Raw genomic sequence first — 20,271 nt, forward strand, 5'->3', positions numbered from 1 at the left:
ATACACAGACCCCTGTCCACATCCACATTATCCCTTTGAACATCATTCCTTACATTAGTACCATTATTTCATGGTACCTAACAAAGCAGATACACTCACTGTTCATGCAGAGGTGGACCTTACAGACCCTGTAGACCACATTGGACCTGAGATGGTTGACTCACTGTCTTCACTGGAACTGTTGCTGTCAGTGACTTGTAATATATGCGGAAATTACCAAAAAGTCACTTGCTCGATTATGGTTTAAAGACAGTTTGAACAGCACAAATCTGATTTTTTCAAATCCAACCCAGGCCACTTTCATATGTGGTCCTAAGTCTGACACGTATCTGATATTTTGTAATGTGACTTCAGTCTGAACGGCCAGGTCGCATTTATCTGACGTTTATAATAATAATAATAATAATAATAATAATAATAATAATAATAATAATAATAATAATAATAATAATCTTTATTTATGTAGCACTTTTCATACATTAAAAACTGTAACACAAAGTGCTTTACATATCAGTTTAAAAATCAGTACCGCCCCCCACCCACACCCACTCACCCGCACACACACATACACACACACACACATATATATGCAAACCCACAAGCTCACACATACTTAAGAAGACTGGCTGACCAGAACAAAAATGTAAAAGTAAAAGAGGAGGCGCTGTTTCAGGGAGCCATCCGCACCAGGAGGCAGCCGCCGACCCCGGCAACCAGGCACCAGCAACACAGCCCCGCATCCCAACCAGTGGGAGAGGGCCAACTTGAGCCCCCCACCCACCAGAAAGGAGCGGACCCCAGTGAGAGAAGGCGCCACAGCCCCCGGAGTCCGCAGCTGCCCCCCGGCATGGAGGGCTCCCTCTGATGAAACACCAGGGAATAAGAAACATTAAAAAGATATATAAGAACTGATTAAAAGAAGCTAAATTTAAGACATATATGAAAACAATAAAAATATTAAACATTAAAATGATAAAACAGGAGCACAATGTTGTTGTTCAATGTTATGTCATTGAAATGCAACAAACGTCACAATTCTGTGTCCCAGGAGGAAGAGCGGCAGGAAAAAACACTTACTTCCGTAAATACAGTGGTCATGTATTACGTCAGGACCTCTTTTGCGCATGTGGGTCACTTCAGGGTCACATTCAGTTCATACTCTAAACTGATAGAAGTTGCATTTAACCCTTTCATGCATGAATTATGAAAAAAAAGCATCTAGATTTTTTTAGATTGATTTTACCATGAAAAGATGTTTGGGTTAAATATTCATGTTTTTGTTAAATTATTTGATGTGAATCCTATCATGTTTTTCATTATGTGATATATTATTGTGTATATTATCTTCTGTATTTTGTGTTTTTTCAGTGACAATCAGGTATTTTCCTACATTTCTTTACATCATCTTTTCACAGTCATCAGATATGACCCATTTGGATGTTCAGAGGCTCTGTAGTTACCGTGGAAACACCATCATCTTCTATAACACTAATTCACCAGTAAAACCCATGGAGTTGGATCAATAACAGCAGATATAGATGCTTGTTTTTATGTTCAGTTATTGAAATGTTTGCTGAAAAAGTCACTTTTTTTTTCAGTTTTCTCTGTTTTTGAAATAATAACCTTTGAATTAACTCTGAATGGAAGCACAAGAACAGAAAATGCTATTGTTTTTTGGTAATTTTTTGTGTTTTTTGGCCATTGTTCTTCAATAGAAATGTGAAGAGAGTTAACGCATAACGACCCAAACCTCCACCGGTTACAAAAAGCATCTACTGAACTAAAATGTTTAACCCATAAGGACCCAGTGTTTTGTGGCAGTTCCCAAATTATTTTTTGTTCCTTATTTAACCTTCCTTAAGGGATTTATCACAGTTTATTGTAATATTATCTTCTATATTTTGTATTTTTTCTGTGAAAATCATGCATGTTCCTACATTTAATTTACTGATCATGTAGATTTTCATAAAAGCTCAGAGTAAAGTTGAGGATTATTATATCAGAAACAGAGAAAACTGAAAAAAAAAGTGACTTTTTCTGTAAAATCTATCATTAACTGAACATAAACCAAGTGTCTCCATCCACTGTCATTGATCCAACTGGTGAATCAACGTTGCAGAAGATGACGGTGTTTCCATGGTAACTACAGAGCCTCTGAACCTCCAAATGGGTCATATCTGATGACCATGAAAAGATGTTTGGGTTAAATATTCATGTTTTTCTTAAATTATTTGATGTGATTCCTATCATGTTTTTCTTTATGTGAGACAGGTTAGCGCCCTCTATTGACGAGTCACCAAATGTTTCAACAAGCTATTTTTTTTTTAACAGAACCATATATGTCTAATGCATTTGTATACATGTTGTTGCTTGCTCTTAAAAACATTTTCAGTGTGTATCATCTTGGAGGATTTATCTCACCATGTCCTGTGACGGGGGACGTTTCCCATGTCCAGGATCTCCTTGACGGACATCAGATCAGCAGGGATTATGGGATAGAAATCAGAGTAGGAAACCTCCTCATCACTGTAACATGCAAGACAAAAACAAAACAAAGCAAAATTGCACCTGATTAACACAACAGATCTCGCATATCATCAATAACGCAGGTGAAAGGTTAAAAAAACAGATATCTTCCGCTTCCATCCTTCACAGTGATTTATTTTATTGATTGAGGGATTGAGTGTTCCTATTAGCATGCTCATTCACTTAGCCACGGTTCATGGTACGTTATCCGATCTGAACTTCATCACACCGTTTCCTCCTCTGCCGTTAGAAAGCAGCAGCGTCTGTTTTGTCTGTTCTGCATCTGAACAGCAGAGGAGGTCATCCATCAGAGAGAGAGTACGCTAATGGAGGCGTCCACAACATGCATGGGCTTTCATTTATATAAGCGCTCTGGGGATTGAGTTTGAAACGGACAATTTTTATCTTATCTCCAGACAAAAAAAAAAAAAAGTCTTTGAATGGATATTTTCTGCCGCCTCTGCTTGTTCTGACAAAACTCACAAGGTAAACATGATCAAGAAGCCGAAATCACACAAAAACAACACGAATAAGCGAGAATCCGTGAAAGGCTCTTTGAAATATGATGTCAATATTGTTTGTGGCGCTAATACCCACTGTCAGTCTTTGCAGCTCAGGGGTAAGCCTCTGAGTGTGGTTCATTTTGTGGCACGGCGGATTTGTCTCAGCTTAGTATAAACACACAGTCTAGTCTTTTTTAAACATCACAATAGAGCATGCAGATTCACGGAAGCACAAGAACAGAAAATGCTATTGTGTTTTGGTAAATTTTTTGTGTTTTTTGGCCATTGTTCATCAATACAAATGTGAAGAGAGTTAACGTGTAAAGACTCAAACCTCCACCGGTGACAAAAAGCATCGACTGAACTAAAAATTTTAACCCATAAAGAGCCAGTGTTACTTTTGTGGCAGTTCCCAAATGATTTTTTTTTTATTCAAATGTTTATTCAGAACAGTCTCATAGGATATTACACAGGACATCAATAATAAAAAGTGCACTGTTCTCTCTTTTTTTTTTTTTTTTTTTTTTTTTGAGAAGAAAGGGTATCAATAATGCTCACTGAAAGGAAGAAAGGAAAAAAAGATTAATATAAGTAAATTAAATAAATATGTAAAGAGTGGATAATAATAATAATGATATTAACAAGTCTGTAGACATAGCCAACTACACTTCTAGGAAATAAGACAAAAAACAAACAAACAAATGATTTTAAAAAATTTATTTAAACTTCCTTAGGTGATTTATCACTGTTTATTGTAATATTATTTTCTGTATTTTTTCAGTGAAAATCATGTATTTTCCAACATTTGATTCACTGATCATGTAAACTTTTATAAAACCTCAGAGTAAAATTGAGGGTTGTAAAATCAGAAACAGAGAAAACTGCAGAAAAAGTGACTTTTTCAGTAAAATATATCTTTAACTGAACAAAAACCAAGTGTCTCCATCCAATGTCGTTGATCCAACTCCAAGCAATGGAAAAAATCTGAATCTTACCGAGTGTATTTTTCTCATTTCTAGTCAAAATATCTCATCACACTTAAAATAAGACAAAATCACCTGAAGAGTAACTTTTCAGCGAGATGTAAGAACTTATTTTTAGACAATAGATCTTGAAAATCTTATTTGAAGAAATCTTACCAAGATAATTTTCACTTGTTCCATCGGCAGATGTTTTTGCTTAATTCAAGAATTTTTTTGCTTAATTCAAGTGCGATGAGGTATTTTGCTTAGAAATAACAAAAAAATGAGAAAAATACACTTGGTAAGATTTAGATTTTTGCAGTTTGGGTTTTACTGGTGTACTAGAAAAAATGCCCCTCTAAAAACAAGTTTAAAAAAATTTATACAAGATATTTTCTCTTGAATTAAGCAAAAATAAATAAATAAATAAATACATAAATACATAAATAAATAAATAAGCCAATGGAACAAGTGAAAATAATCTTAGTAAGATTTGGATTTTTTCCAGTGTATCAATACATGAAAATAATTGGTGTAAAATGCAGTTTGTCATCTTTTCACAGTCATCAGATATGACCCGTTTGGATGTTCAGAGGCTCTGTAGTTACCATGGAAACACCATCATCTTCTACATTGGTTCACCAGTAAAACCCATGGAGTTGGATAAATAACAACAGATATAGATGCTTGTTTTTACATTCAGTTATTGAAATATTTGCTGAAAAAGTCACTTTTTCTTCAGTTTTCTCTGTTTTTGATATAATAACCTTTGAATTAACTCTGAATGGAAGCACAAGAACAGAAAATGCTATTGTTTTTTGGTAATTTTTTGTGTTTTTTGGCCATTGTTCTTCAATAGAAATGTGAAGAGAGTTAACACATAAAGACCCAAACCTCCACCTGTGACAAAAAGCATCTACTGAACTAAAATGTTTAACCCATAAGAACCCAGTGTTAGTTTTGTGGCAGTTCCCAAATGATTTTTTTCTTCATTTAACCTTCCTTAAGTGATTTATCACCGTTTAGTGTAATATTATCTCCTGCATTTTGTGTTTTTTCAGTGAATATCATGTATTTTCCTATATTTAATTTACTGATCACATAGATTTTCATAAAACTCAGTGTAAAGTTGAGGATTATTATATCAGAAACGGAGAAAACTGAAGAAAAAGTGATTTTTCAGTAAAATATATCTTTAACTGAACAAAAACCAAGTGTCTCCATCCACTGTCATTGATCCAACTCCATACATTGGAAAATATCAAAATCTTACCAAGTGTATTTTTTCTCATTTCTAGTCAAAATATCTCATCACACTTAAAATAGGACATAATCACCTAAAGAGTAACTTTTCACTGAGATATAAGAACTTATTTTTAGACAGTAGATCTTGAAAATCTTATTTGAAGAAATCTTGCCAAGATAATTTTCACTTGTTCCACTGGCAGATTTTTTTGCTTGAATTAAGCAAAAAAAAATCTTGAATTAAGCAAAAAAAAAAAAATCTGCCAATAAAACAAGTGAAAATTATCTTGGTAAGATTTCTTGAAAAGTTCTGAAAAGTTCTTATATCTCACTGAAAAGTTACTCTTTAAGTGACTATGTCTTATTTTAAGTGTGATGAGATATTCTGACAAGAAATTAGAAAAATACGCTTGGTAAGATTTTGATTTTTGCAGTTTGGGTTTTACTGGTGTACTAGAAAAAATGCCCCTATAAAAACAAGTTTAAAAAAACAATTAATACAAGATATTTTCTCTTGAATTAAGCAAAAAAAAAAAAAAAAATCTGCCAGTGGAACAAGTGAAAATTATCTTAGTAAGATTTAGATTTTTTTCAGTGTATCAATACATCCATGAAAATAATTGGTGTAAAATGCAGTTTGTCATCTTTTCATGGTCATCAGATACGACCCATTAGGATGTTCAGAGGCTCTGTAGTTACCGTGGAAACACTGTCATCTTCTACAACATTGATTCACCATCAAAACCAATGGAGTTGGATAAATAACAGTAGTTGTAGATGCTGGTTTTTTACATTCAGTTATTGATATATTTGCTGAAAAAGTCCCTTTTTCTTCAGTTTTCTCTGTTTTGATATAATAACCTTTGAATTAACTCTGCATTTTCATGAGCCTCTAAATTAACCCTTTCATGCACAGTGGTCACTACAGTGGACAGCTATTTAAAGCTGTTTTCTTATATATTCATGGGTTTTATTGTTTTAGTTCCATATCAGCCAACACAGTGGATCATCCCATACACTGACATTCATACCATTACTGTAACTTTACTGTTCTTGATAAACCTCATCTGCACTAACATGTTTTAGTGTAAATCAATTGCTTGTTAATATTATTAGACTGTATTTAACCTGTTTAACCCTGACCATATTTTCAGGAGAAAAATGCCTAAAAAGACATACCCAAAGTAAGTGAAGAATTACTTCACAATAATAACGTTCATATGGATGTTCTTGGTGTCTATGGACATTTACAGACCTCACAGAATCTATTCCCATTGTCTAAAATATTGTATCTATTACTATGCCTGAGTAAACTGTAACAAACTAAAAGAGAAATTGGAATTTTTTATCCTCGCCTTTTTTTTTTCGGCTGGATTGACGATGATATGCATAAATTAATTGTTCGTGTCAGAGATTTTGAATAGCGTATATTTCACCCCACAAATGTTAAAAATCATGTTTGAACATTAAAGTTTGCACTAAAATACACTTTTCATGTACTTTTATTAACATTAGGGTCTAAACTTTGAGCAAAAGTTGAAAAAAACATTCATTGTCCTGATTTATTATATTTTTATAGTAGATGAATATTAATATAATTTTTTCGGTCCGCGGGTGGGCTGATAGGGCTAAAGGGGTTAATTAACAGGGTTTTTTTTTTTTAAACAATTTTTTTTTTTTTTTTTTTTTTGTGTATTATCTCCATAAAGTGATTAATAACTAGTATTAGAGTATGTTAAAATGTGACATCAGACATCAGATTAGCAGCATTTAAAAAAAAATGTTCATAGTTTTCACACAGTATGCCAGTAAATTGTTTCTTTGCATCAAAAATTAAATGTATGGTGTCCATTTTTGCAACTCCATGAAAAATAAGTTCAGAAAAAAAAAAAAAAAAAAAGTTGAATCGCATTTTTTTTTTTCATGCCTAAAAAGGAATAAAAACACTTAGGAAAAAAATCTTGATTAGGTTCTCATAATTCATTCATGAAAGGGTTAAATATATGAAATTAAATATTGGAAAATACACGATTTCCAATGAAAATGCAAAATACACAGGAAAATATTATAATATAGGGTGATAAATCACTTATGAAAGGTTATTTAGAGAGAAAAAATCCTTGGGGAACTGATACAGAAGTTGCACCTTATGGGTTAAGATGGATAAGACGTCAAAGTGCTAAAGCTCCAACTGTGTGCTGTCTCTTTTGTTTTTCCATAAGCACTAATCATATGCATCTGTCCTCATCAAAATGCAGCCTAATGTGTTTTTTCCCTCTTTAATTAACTAGTCACTTCATGTGTGGCGTGCAAAGCCTTGTTTATCTCCCCAACCAGTGCGGCGCATGACCTGTTTCCTTTCAACTGTTGGCTGCTTTTACTCTGATTGTGTTTCCCCTTTTTCTCACTGCTGTACAGACACGCATGCTATTGTCTACGGGGAGTTTATATAATCAGGAGGAACAGGGCCAGCGTGATGCGAGCGAGCAAGCGAGCGTGCGACAGTGCCTCGTTCACAAGCCAAAGGTCTGGGACTCCAGCCAATGGTTGTTCAGTTCATCTCATGGTACAATGGCAATTTCAGTTGTCAAGCATCGCGGTGATACCTCCGCACTGTTCCGGGTTTTAATGGACAATTTATGAGAAACAAAAAGCCGCTGGTGTGAACGGCGCAAACTGAACACGATGAGTCAAACGTGAACCGCCGACTTTAGAGACACACGCAAACAATAATAGGTGCATGTGCATAAGCCTATGAGCTCTCCGTTTAAAGCGCTGCGGTAAACTGAGCTGACCTTTCTTTGTGCACCCCCACAAACATGGGAGGGGCATCTCTTGTTAGCATCAAGGTCATCTGAGGCAGTTAAGACAGGCATTTAGTTGAGCTTCTCCTCTATCCACATGGGAATGTTTTAAAGCTTCGAACAACAAGTAACTGTGAAAACAACCACACAGGAGAGTTTGTGTTTGCATGTATCATATACCTTAGCTCTTTTTTTTTTTTTTAATTTACTTTTTATTTTGTTTTTGAGAAAAACATAACACAAATACTTACACTAACAGAACAAAACAGAACAAACTAGAAAAGCACTCGGAGAGCACAGACCTCCGCCAAGCGCAAAAATTCCCCACATAATCGGTGATACATATCCTACATTTTATTTTTACCTCCGCCAAGGACGTTATGTTTTTGCCAGGGTTTGTTTGTCTGTTTGTCTGTTTGTCTGTCCGTTAGTGTGCAACATAACTCAAAAAGTTAAGGACAGATTTTGATGAAATTTTCAGGGTTTGTTGGAAATGGGATAAGGAAGAAATGATTAAATTTTGGTGGTGATGGGGCGTGGGGGGGCCCACGGGGGGGGGGGGGGGCGGGGGGGGAGACCAGAAAATTTCATCAAAATCTGTCCATAACTTTTTGAGTTATGTTGCACACTAACGGACAGACAAACAGACAGACAGACAAACAAACAAACAAACCCTGGCAAAAACATAACCTCCTTGGCGTGGGGGGGCCCATGGGGGGGGGGCACTGATCAGCCTTGGCGGAGGTCTGCGCTCTCCGAGTGCTTCTAGTTTAAAATAAAATCCGCCTTCTGGATCAGATCCGGATCAGCCTTTGAAATGTGATAGAGGACCCCATTGTCAATTCCTGAGTTAAATTTCATGAGTTTTGGTCAATAATTAAGCGAGATATTGGGAAACGAAAATTTTGGCCCCATTTACCACAATGTTAACGAAAATTTCAAAGTGATCCAGAATCCAGGATTTCTTCCGGATCACCCCCAAAAGTTAATCATTTCTTCCTTATCCCATTTCCAACAAACCCTGAAAATTTCATCAAAATCTGTCCATAACTTTTTGAGTTATGTTGCACACTAACGGACAGACAAACAAACAGACAGACAAACCCTGGCAAAAACATAACCTCCTTGGCGGAGGTAACAAACAACAGGGGGAGGGTCCAGCTTTAGAGCAGCATCTAGTCCACATATACATTCATCACACTCATGTATCAATATACTCATATACCCATATTATTATTATTTTTTTCCCTTCAAGGTTCAAGGTGACTTTATTTGTACCCGTGGGTAGATTTGTTTTGCAGCAAGCTTTTGCTCACTGCCGGTCGCTGCATGCGCATGCACCCAACACAAATCCTTCGAAAGAATTACAGTGAAGATAATGCAAGCACATACATCACATACATAAGACATAAGACATTATAAACACAGTACATGTGGTCACGTGATGGAGCTTTTTCAGTGGATTTGGTTGTGGGAGGGGGACAGGAAGAGAAGAAGAATGTTGTGAGGCAGACGGAGATGGGGGGGGGGGGGGGGGTTAAATGTTTGTATGTGGTGAGTCCTTGAAAGTCTGTTTGTGTATGAAAAATAAGACATTTATCAGTTCATTCAGTCCTGAAGCTTGACCTTGGAAGGATGTTTTGACTGCAAAGGAACAGATTAGACCAGAGTGGCTCCAACTGCTTTACTGGCTCCCAGGAGAAACAGAATTAAACGGGGAAAAATGATTTGATTTCTGCTTAATTTAGTTATAACTTAATTTTTGTTATAACTGGGCTTCAGCATTACTCCTCACTTCAGAGCAGGTAGATCCTGCACAGTTCGTCCTTTTCCCTCATTCCCGCGATTTGCCGGAGTGCATCCAGCGTCCAGCGATGTAATCCAACTTTTGTGTGAGTCCACAGCTCGTCATGCAATCCTCTGACTGTGTCACCATCCGCTGTAAAACCTTCACGTTGTCACTAACCGCTCCGAAGTGCTCCTTAATTTCGATTGACAGCAGCGGGGTCTCCATGTGTGCTGCTGTCTTTACAACTTTGCGATAAACTAGGGCAACTCCAAGACCAATTAGAAGGTGTCCTGTTATTAAAAGTCCAAATAGGTAAATATCATATCCTCCACCGACAGAACCCACAGCCATACTACCTCCACTTTACAGTAAAGTTTGAGGATCCTATGAAATTATACAAAGTCCGGTCTCACAGTTACAATATAAGTGAGCCACTTTGACCAATTTTCAGTCAAAATATCAGTTTTACATCTTAAATTAAATGTGATTCTCTCCATGACATATATATTGTACACTACATCAATCCAGTCATTTATAGTGGGTATGTCTCTTTTCAGCCATTTTCTAGTCAGAGTCTTCTTACTTGCCGCTAAGAGTAATCTCAATAACCATTTATCACTCTTAGTACATGTAATGGTTTTGGGTCCGGGCAGCTAGGTTGAGACTGTGGAGAGTGGAGGAAAACAGCAGGCAGAAACTCACGTCCACACAAATGCTGGGATTTCAAATGCTCATGGTTTATTAAACACTCCAACCTTACCAAGCCCGGTTGTACGGCTTCTATATTTCATACATGAACAAAATAGTGCCACTACTTAACCATCACTGTTGTTCTCAGAGGCAAAGAAAAAAAAAAGGAGTGAAGTAGGTGTCCGACCAGCGTGGTGTCCATATCGTCACTCTAGCAAAAACATACAGGCGCTGCCCTAGGACGTCACTGCTAGGCGACATAGTATACACCGTGTTAAAGGTACATTCCATAAATTCGACTGTTACATACACTTGAGTTCTTCTAAATCGTTGAGATACATAGTCTTAAAGTCAAAACACATTTTAAACTTAAGAATTGTCTCCAAGAGGCCATGGACATGTCTCCAAAAATGGAGCCACCGAGGGACAATTCCAGAAGATACGGAAGTGGTTTGCCACCATACTTCCACAGGACCTCCAACATGCAGATTGGTCAGAGTACTTAGCTTTCTGTGCTGGAGTACAAAAGAAACAAGTCAAGTTCTTCCAGCTGTATTCCCTCCAGGAGGGGGAGCTTGTTGTTGTCCATTGTTGTCTGCAGATTCTGTCCCATTCATCCATTGTTATCATGAAGTTGCCCTCTGATTCCCATCTCATTTTAATGTCCAGAGTATGGTCTCCCTTTATGTTCTGGAGAGCTAGGTAAAGTCTAGAAATGATCTTTGGGTAGGTACCATCGTTATAAGCTTTTTGGAAAACATCCAGAAGTTCATCTCCAATCGTCATATGATTCTTAATTTTTTTTTTTTTTTCTAATAAAGTCTCTGATCTGTAGATACCTAAAATGGTCTGGATTTTGTAGATTATTATTATCCAACCCCTGGAATTATATTAACCCTTTCATGCATAGTGGTCACTACAGTGGACAGCTATTCTACAATGTAATTTAACCTGAATATCTGTAACAGTACCTGAATAATATCTGCATGAGTGAATATAAAGGCTAGGAAATAAAATGTTATTAATATTTAACTCATAAAGACCCCACTTTTTTTTTTTTTTTTTGATGGCAGTTCCCAAATAATTTTATCTCTCTATTTAACCTTTCTTAAGTATTTATCACCATTTATTATTATATTATCCTCTGTATTTAGCATTTTTTCAGTGTAAAGTAGGTATTTTATTATATTTAGTCTGTTGATCATGTTGATGTTTATTAAAACTCAGAGTAAATTCAAAGGTTATTGAATCAGAAACAGTGTAAACAGAAAAAAAGTGACTTTTTCAGCAAATTTATCATTAATCAAGTGTGTCCGTCCACTATCATTGATCCACCTCCGTGGGTTTTACTGGTGAATCAATGTCGTAGAAGATGATGGTGTTTCCACGGTAACTACGGAGCCTCTGAACGTCCAAATGGGTCATATCTGATGACCATGAAAAGATGAAAAACTGTTTTTTACACTAATTATTTCCATTTTCATGGAGTTAAAAAAATGTCCAGCAGAGTGGACATTTTTTTAACTCCATGAAAAATAGGTTCATAAAAAAATGAAATAATTGCATTGTTTTTTTTTTATACCTAAAGAGGAATAAAATCACTCAAGAAAAAAAATATTGACTAAGGTTCTCATAATTCATGCATGAAAGGGTTAATATTCATCTACTATAAAAATATAATAAATCAGGACAATGGATGTTTTTTTCAACTTTTGCTCAAAGTTTAGACCCTAATGTTAATAAAAATACATCAAAAGTGTATTTTAGTGCAAACTTTAATGTTCAAACATGATTTTTAATCTTTGTGGGGTGAAATATACGCTATTAAAAATCTCCGACACGAACAATTAATTTATGCATATCATCGTCAATCCAGCCGAAAAAAAAACAGGTGAGGATAAAAAATTCTAATTTCTCTTTTAGTTTGTTACAGTTTACTCAGGCATAGTAATAGATACAATATTTTAGACAATGGGAATAGATTCTGTGAGGTCTGTAAATGTCCATAGACACCAAGAACATCCATATGAACCTTATTATTGTGAAGTAATTCTTCGTTTACTTTGGGTATGTCTTTTTAGGCGTTTTTCCCCTGAAAATATGGTCAGGGTTAAACAGGTTAAGGTTCTGGAAGGTTAACATTGTACCTTTTCTTAAGAGTGTAGAGTACGTTGTAAGACCATTTGCAGTCCAACCTCTGAACCTCAAGTCATATTTACTGGGTAAGAATTCCGGGTCATAGGCAAACCACTTTAAAATTTGAGTCCTCCCCTCCATTTGATATTTTTTAATTAGTCCCTTCCATGTCTTTAATGAGCTCATTATATTTGGGTTATCGGAGTCCGTCAGATGGGTGCTTAATGAGGGGTCACCTATTAATGTATTAATTGGTCGTCCCTTCCCCATTGTGCTCTCTATTTCTTTCTGTCTAGATCTGTAATTGGGCTTGCACCAGCCAATCAATGGTCTCAATTGAGCAGCTCTGTAATAGTCCACAAAGCATGGAAGGGCCAACCCCCCCCCCCCTGTCTTTAGCTAGCTGTAAGAGTTTATATCTTACTCTTGGCTTTTTTTCAGCCCAAATAAATCGTGAGATAATTTTGTCCCATACACTACCAGTCAAAAGTTTGGACTCACCTATTTTTTTTTTTTTTTTTTTATTTCCATGACTATTTACATTGTAGTTTCTCACTGAAGGAATCAAAACTATGAATGAACACATGGAATTATGTAGTTAAAAAAAGTGTGACATAACTCAAAGCATGTTTTATATCACCAAATCTGGCCCCCTCACCTGCCAAAGGTTCCATTCCGGCCCTGCAGGATGAAAGTGCAAAAATGAACCTGAACAGTCCAGGTTGTCCAAATCCTTTTAGTTCCAGTTCCACATACAGACCAATGTGATCTCCAGTAAAAATAACAACACAATAACCCATAAATAATAACAACTACAAATTTTCTTTGTGAAAAATTATGTGGAAAAATTTAAATGAAAAAAATAAGATTACACTGTGAAAATATTTACATTTACAAAACTCTTCTAACACAATAAAATGCAAATAAATAAAAACAAAGATGAACAACTCGAAATGTGCAATTTGAACAATATTCTGCCTGTTACTAACTGTTTTGTGCATTTATGGATCCACTGTGATCTGTAGTTGTGTTAATAATAAGAAATGGAATATTGTAGAAATTGTTCAAATTTTAGTTCCAAACTCCAAAATTTTAACAATATTCTGCCTGTTACCAAATGTTTGTGTAACACTGTGTGTAATGCACATGTATAAATAATAAGTCAAGGCATAATATTGTTAAAATTTCTGTTTTTTCAGGTTATTCACATGTTTTGTAAAATGTAAATATTTTCATAATTTAATTTGGGTTTTTTTGTACTAAAACATAAAGAAAAAAATGTATTTGTCATTATTTAAAGGTTACTAAGTCATTATTTTAGTGGTCTGGCCCGCTTGAGATCAAACTGGGCCCTGTATATATGTAAATATGTAAATATGGCCCCTGAACCAAAATGAGTTTGATACCCCTGTTTAATATTTTAGATTCTTCAAAATAGCCTCATTTTGCTTTTATTACTGCTTTGCACATTCTTGACATTCTCTTGATGAGCTTCATGAGGTAGTCACCTGAAATGTTTTCCAACAGTCTTGAAGGAGTTCCCAGTGATGCTGAGCACTTGTTGGTCATCTGTGTTCCATCTTGTGTCATTTAAATGAGAAGGTGAGTCCAAACTTTTGACTGGTAGTGTATGTGTGTACAATTTAGAAGTAGAAGTAGAGTAGAAGTGCCGATTCAACAGAAGCACAAGGTCTGAAATTTACTAAAAAAACAGTTAAAACAAGCAATCACCAGACTTAATTCTTTTTTAAGTTAACGTTAAGCCCCATTACACATCCAACAGTTGAACATTCATCTTTAATGCAAACTAAAAACGCATGAAACATTTGATTGTCTGCGACAGCCACACCTGCGATGTAGGAGATGGTCTAATCACGCCAACATGGGAGAGGATTTATGGCAGGGGTGTCAAACTCATTTTAGTTCAGAGGCCACATTCAGCCTAATATGATCTAAAGTGGGCCGGACCAGTAAAATAATATAAATAATAAGATAAGAACTTATAAATAATGTCAACTCCAAAGTTTTCTCTGTTTTTGAGTGAAAAAAGTAAAATTCCATGATGAAAATGTTTACACCTACGAACCGTACTTTAACATAACATGAACAAATATGAACAACCTGAACATTCTTAAGAAAAAAAGTGCAATTTTAACAATATTACGCCTCAGTTTATCATTTATACATGTGAATCACAACTTACAGATTTAGTAACAGGCAGAATATTGTATAAAATTACACATACTTCTCTTAAGACATTTCAGATTGGTCATATTTGTTCAGGTTATTCATATTTTTTGTAAAAGGATAGTCTGTAAATGTAACTTCTTTTTCTAATTTTACTTTTTTTTTTTTTACACTAAAACAAAGAAGAAAATTTGCAGTTTTCATTACACTGGTCAACAACAAATTTATTGTTTAAGTTTTTTGAGCTGATTTAGGATAATTTTGGTGTGCTGAATCCAAAAATCACATTAATTTTGCTCAATCGGGTCAACTTTCTGAACTATGCTACATATTGGTTTTTTAACATTTTTGCTTACATTTATGGGCATTTTCACATCATATGATAGAAAATTCTTTCATATTTCTTGCAATAAACGAGTTCTGAAGATTTTACTTTTGCCAATTTATGATTAATGTTTTTTTTTAATATTACCGGTGAATGAAATGGCTTTGACTAGAACAGGGGTGTCAAACTCCTTTTCTTCTGGGGGCCACATTCAACCCAATTTAATCTGAAGTGGGCCGGACCAGTAAAATAATAGCATGATAGCCAATAAATAATGACAACTGCAAATGGTTTTAGTGCAAAAAATGACATTAAATTATGCCAGTATTTACGTTTACAAACCATCCAAACAAAAAGGATGTGAATAACCTGAAAAAAAAAAGAAATTTGTAAAGAAATATAAGTACGATTTTATCAATATTCTGCCTTGACTTAACATTCATACATATGCATTACAGATCAGATCTACAAAGGCACAAAACATTTAATAACATGTGGAATATTGTTAAAATTGCACAAAATTTTCTTTAGACATTTCAGGTTGTTCATATTTACTCAGGTTATTCACATGTTATTGTTAAAGGATAATTTGTTAACATAAACATTTTCATAATTTAATGTTTTTTTGCACTAAATCAAAGAAAAAAATGGTGTAGTCATTATTTACAGGTTATTATGATACTATTTTTGAGATTGATCCCCTAACTTGCACTTTGTAAATTCATTCCACGGGCCGGATTGGAACCTTTGGCGGGCCAGTTTTGGCCCCCGGGCCGCATGTTTGACACCTGTGGACTAGAAGATCTTGCAAAAATAAGCCTGACGTATTCTGCTACATCTGCGGTGAATACACCATTATACCTAACAGGAATCAAGTCACAAGTTTCATAAAGTGTGCTTACCAATCTTATTTTGGTATTAATTATTATATTTTGTGAGAAGATCAAATTTTTCAAAATCAAATTAGCAAAAAAAACCTGACCTGATTGAGAAAAACAGATGTCATTTTTGGATTTAGCGGTGCGAAATGGTCCTAATTCAGTTGAAAAAACCTAGACAACTTGCAAAAAACATTTTTTTGTAACCCAGTGTTATTTATAGGCTATTATGATAGTATTTTACTTGTCTGATCCACTATAGACTGAATTGACCTAAAATGATTTCAACATCCTTGATTGTTAATATCTTCAGTTTAATTTTTGTATTTCACAAATTCATCCTAGAGGCTGGACTGGACTCTTTGGCGGGTCGGATTTGGCCCCCGGGCCGCATGTTTGACACCTGTGATTTATGGCCAATGGGGGAAACTCAATCAGACTGTAAAAGCTAACATAAAACCTCTAATGATTAAGATGCAGTTGAACATGTACATTGGCGCCTGCAGACGTACGGCCATACTAATGATAGGGGGATCAACAGGTTATCTGTGGGTCAGGGCGGGTCTAATAAATGTCACTTTCAGACACAGAGAGAGAGAGACACTGATATATAGCCTAAAGCAGGGGTGTCAAACTCATTTTAGTTCAGTTCCACATTCAGCTAAATTTGATCTGAAGTGGGCTGAACCAGTAAAATAATAACATAATAATATATAAATAATGTCAACTCCAAACTTCTCTCTATATTTTACAGTGGAAAAAAAGTAAAATTAAACAATGAAAATGTTTACATCTACAAACTGTCCTTTCAAACAATGTGAATTACTTGAACAAACTGAAAGAATAAATGTAATTTTAACAATATTCTGCCTCAGTTTATCATTTCCACATGTTCATTATAACGTACAGATCACAGTGGATCTACAAATACACACAACATTTAGTATCAGGCAGAATGTTGTTAAAATTGCACTTTTTTTTCTTAAGACATTTCAGGTTCTTCACATTTGTTCAGGTTATTCACAATTTTTGTGAAATTATATTTTGTTTTAGTGTAAATACATGAAAATATTTACATTTACAAAGAGAAAAATGTGGAGTTGTGAGTATTTATAGATTATTATGATAGAATTTTACTGGTCTGACCCACTGGAGATTGAATTGGTCTGAATGTGGAACCTGAACTAAAAGGATTGTTAATTTCTTAATATCTATTTTTGCATTTCACAAATTCATCCCAAGGGCCAGACTGGACCCTTTGGCAGGCCGGATTTGGTCCCCGGGCCGCATGTTTGACACTTGTAGCCTACATAGAGACAGGTAAGGTATACAATCTACTGATGTGCATGGGGACATTCGTGAATTCCAAGACTGCCGACAGTTCGGTTCAGGTGAAAGTTAAGGCTCCAACAGAGTCGGGTGCACTGTGCGTGTACTGTGAGTGGTGCAGACTCTGCATCTGCTTTGGATCCGCCTTGAGTATGTGTGGACAACCACAGAGTCAAGTACACCCGATTGTACGTGTAAGAAAAATCAGTCCCAACCTGTTATTTCAATTGGTTTTTAATCATTGACGGGGTTGTCCCCCCCCAGGATTATATTCATTCAGCAGAAGTAGAGATGTAAAAACCAGAGGGAGGGGTTGACCCCCATATAGTAGCTTATTTTGGCATCAATCCAGCTGATGTCATCATTTTAAAATTTCATTAACCTCCTAAGGCAGCTATGGGTTTTCTGTCCACATTTATGGACAAGAGTTTCACAACTTTATACAAAAATGGAGTTGGATCAGTGACAGTGGATGGAGACACTTGTTTTAACATGCAGTTATTGATATCGTTGCTAAAAGTCACTTTTTCTTGAGTTTTCTCTGTTTCTACAACAATAACCCTGTAGACGCCAATGGCAAATTTATTACGTTATGGGTCGTTGTTGCGTTATTGGATTCTACAAACCCTCAACTTTAATCTGTACATCTACATGATCAGTGAAATAAATACCTGATTTTCACAGAAAAACAGCAGAATACAGATGATACTATATAATAAATGGTGATAAATCACTTACGAAAGGTTACATCTAGAGTAAAATTCACTTGGGAACTGCTGCAAAAGTATCACTGGGTCTTTATGGGTTAAATGTAGAAGAAAATATATTCAGAAGTCACCACAGTAATAGTTTTAGGTCTTTAACCTCCTAAGACCTAGCTATGGGTCCTAGTCCAAGAGTTTCACATCTTTATACAAAAAAAGAAAAGAAAACTGTCCACCACAAAGGACATTCCATAAAAATTTTAAAAACTGATGTTTAAAAACATCTGAAAAAACTGTTGCATCATGATGTTTCCGATATAGGCACTTATTTAATAAAAAACAAAAAAGCTTGTACTTTGCTGACATTTCCTGGGTCTTAAGAAGTTAAAGATTTGAACTTTGACCTACTTTTCCCAAAATGTAATGACATCTATTCTGGGTCACTGGCAATCTGTAAACCCAATTTGGTATGAATTCAACCAATAGTTTTCCTGCTGCTAATACCCTTGCCCCCCCCCCCATATAATAAAACAAGGAAACCTGTTTGTTCTGCCCTCAGTAAAATGTGTTTGATAAAAAGGCATAGTTGATGGTTGCAATGCATTGTGGGTAGGAGAAACTCAGTCCGGAAAAATGCCCTATCATTAAGCTTGTCTACTCGTGTCTTACATCTCATCCAAACCTCCGAAAGCAATGGCTGTAAGTTCAATAAGTGTTTAGTAGCTAAAACAATAAGAATGTGTCACCTTTATAAGTTGTATAAGCTCTGTTAGGGATCGTTTTTTCTGAACGTTTATTACCAGGAAACAGACGTAGCCTGTGCATCCCGCTAGCTTGTTGCAACGTATTAGCATATCTAAGCAGCGATTCACGTATGTTAACGATCTAATTAGCATGTCAGTGGATCGATATAACTATTGATACCTCCTGTGACTTTGGGGATGGCATTTTAGTTAAGTTTAATGCATTACTTTGGCGCTAAGCGTTTACTGATGTATTCATATACCCGATACCAAACTGAGGTATATTTTTCCATTTCTGTTTTGTGTATTTCAGTTTCACTCGACCTTTTCAAGCCACAATGGTAAATTGTAAGCTGTCTTAAGAAGACTGTAATAAAGGAGCAAGACGCTCGGATCATGGCTTGTGAAAATGAGTTTGGCTTGCTGTTTATCTACGTTTACATACACAGAATATCTAACGTAGTGGTAACAGTACACTGTTTAAAAAATGTAAGGACAGAAAGTACTGATAACTGTCTTAAAATGATGAATAAAAGAATAAATGAAATAAAAATAAAAGCCCAAATAAACTACAGAGATGAAGTATGTGTAATTTGATAGTTCCCACTTCCAGCCCAACATAGCTGCACTTAACAGAATCATCAATTGTTTCTGTGCCAGAGCTGATATTTACCCAGGTGTCTATTACACAACCCCCAACCACCGTTACTGCAAACATCTACCCTCAGGCATTACTTTCAGCACATTATCATACAAATCGCAATGCAAATTGACATGACTTCTCGTTTTCTTTTGTTTGTAAGCTGGGAAATTTCCCCGTTTCATGGCATTCAGTGAACAACTTCTGCTTTTGCCGTTTTTATTTGTCTATTTTCCTTTGTTGAGGTTCCTCTTGAGTGTGTTTGTGAGGCTCAGGCTGGTAAGTAATAATGTGATTCTACAGAGCCTGCAGCTGCTTCAGTATCACTCAAGTACAGACCATACAGTGGATGTGTAAATACTGAAATATAATACAAACTCAGTTTAATTCAGGGGCCACTTTCAGCCCACTGTCATCTCAAGTGGGCCTGACCAGGAAAATAATAGGCATAGAAACCTATGAATAATTTTCTCTTTGTTTTAGTGAAAGTTAAAGTACTTTATGAAAATGTGAATAAGTCGAACAACCGTGTACATCCTGAAATATCTTTAAAAATATAAATGCAATTTCACCAATATTGTTGCAGCTTTTTATTTATACAGTTTACAGATCACAGTTGGTCTATAAATGCACAAAATATTTTTATATTGTTAAAATTGCACTTATTTTTCTTCAGAAATTTCAGGTTTCTCATATTTGTTCAAGTTTGTCATATTTTATTGTGACAGGATTTGTAAATGTGAATATTTTCATAATGTAATTTCATTTTTTTTTTCACATTAAACCAAGGAGAAAATTTGGAGTTGTTAT

General features: G+C 35.4%; 1 protein-coding gene across 2 annotated transcripts in view; it reads right to left on the minus strand.

The window, feature by feature from the left end:
- The window catches only part of myom3 (myomesin 3), a 249,462-nt gene that overhangs the window by 212,878 nt on the left and 16,313 nt on the right, over nucleotides 1-20,271 (minus strand). For both annotated transcript variants that reach the window (XM_030159207.1, XM_030159208.1), the window contains exon 3: nucleotides 2,422-2,526. In XM_030159207.1, coding sequence (XP_030015067.1) covers nucleotides 2,422-2,526 — 105 coding nt within the window. The remainder of the gene's footprint in view (nucleotides 1-2,421; nucleotides 2,527-20,271) is intronic.

This window comes from Sphaeramia orbicularis, chromosome 16 (assembly GCF_902148855.1).
Source record: "Sphaeramia orbicularis chromosome 16, fSphaOr1.1, whole genome shotgun sequence".
Taxonomy (NCBI): Eukaryota; Metazoa; Chordata; class Actinopteri; order Kurtiformes; family Apogonidae; genus Sphaeramia; species Sphaeramia orbicularis.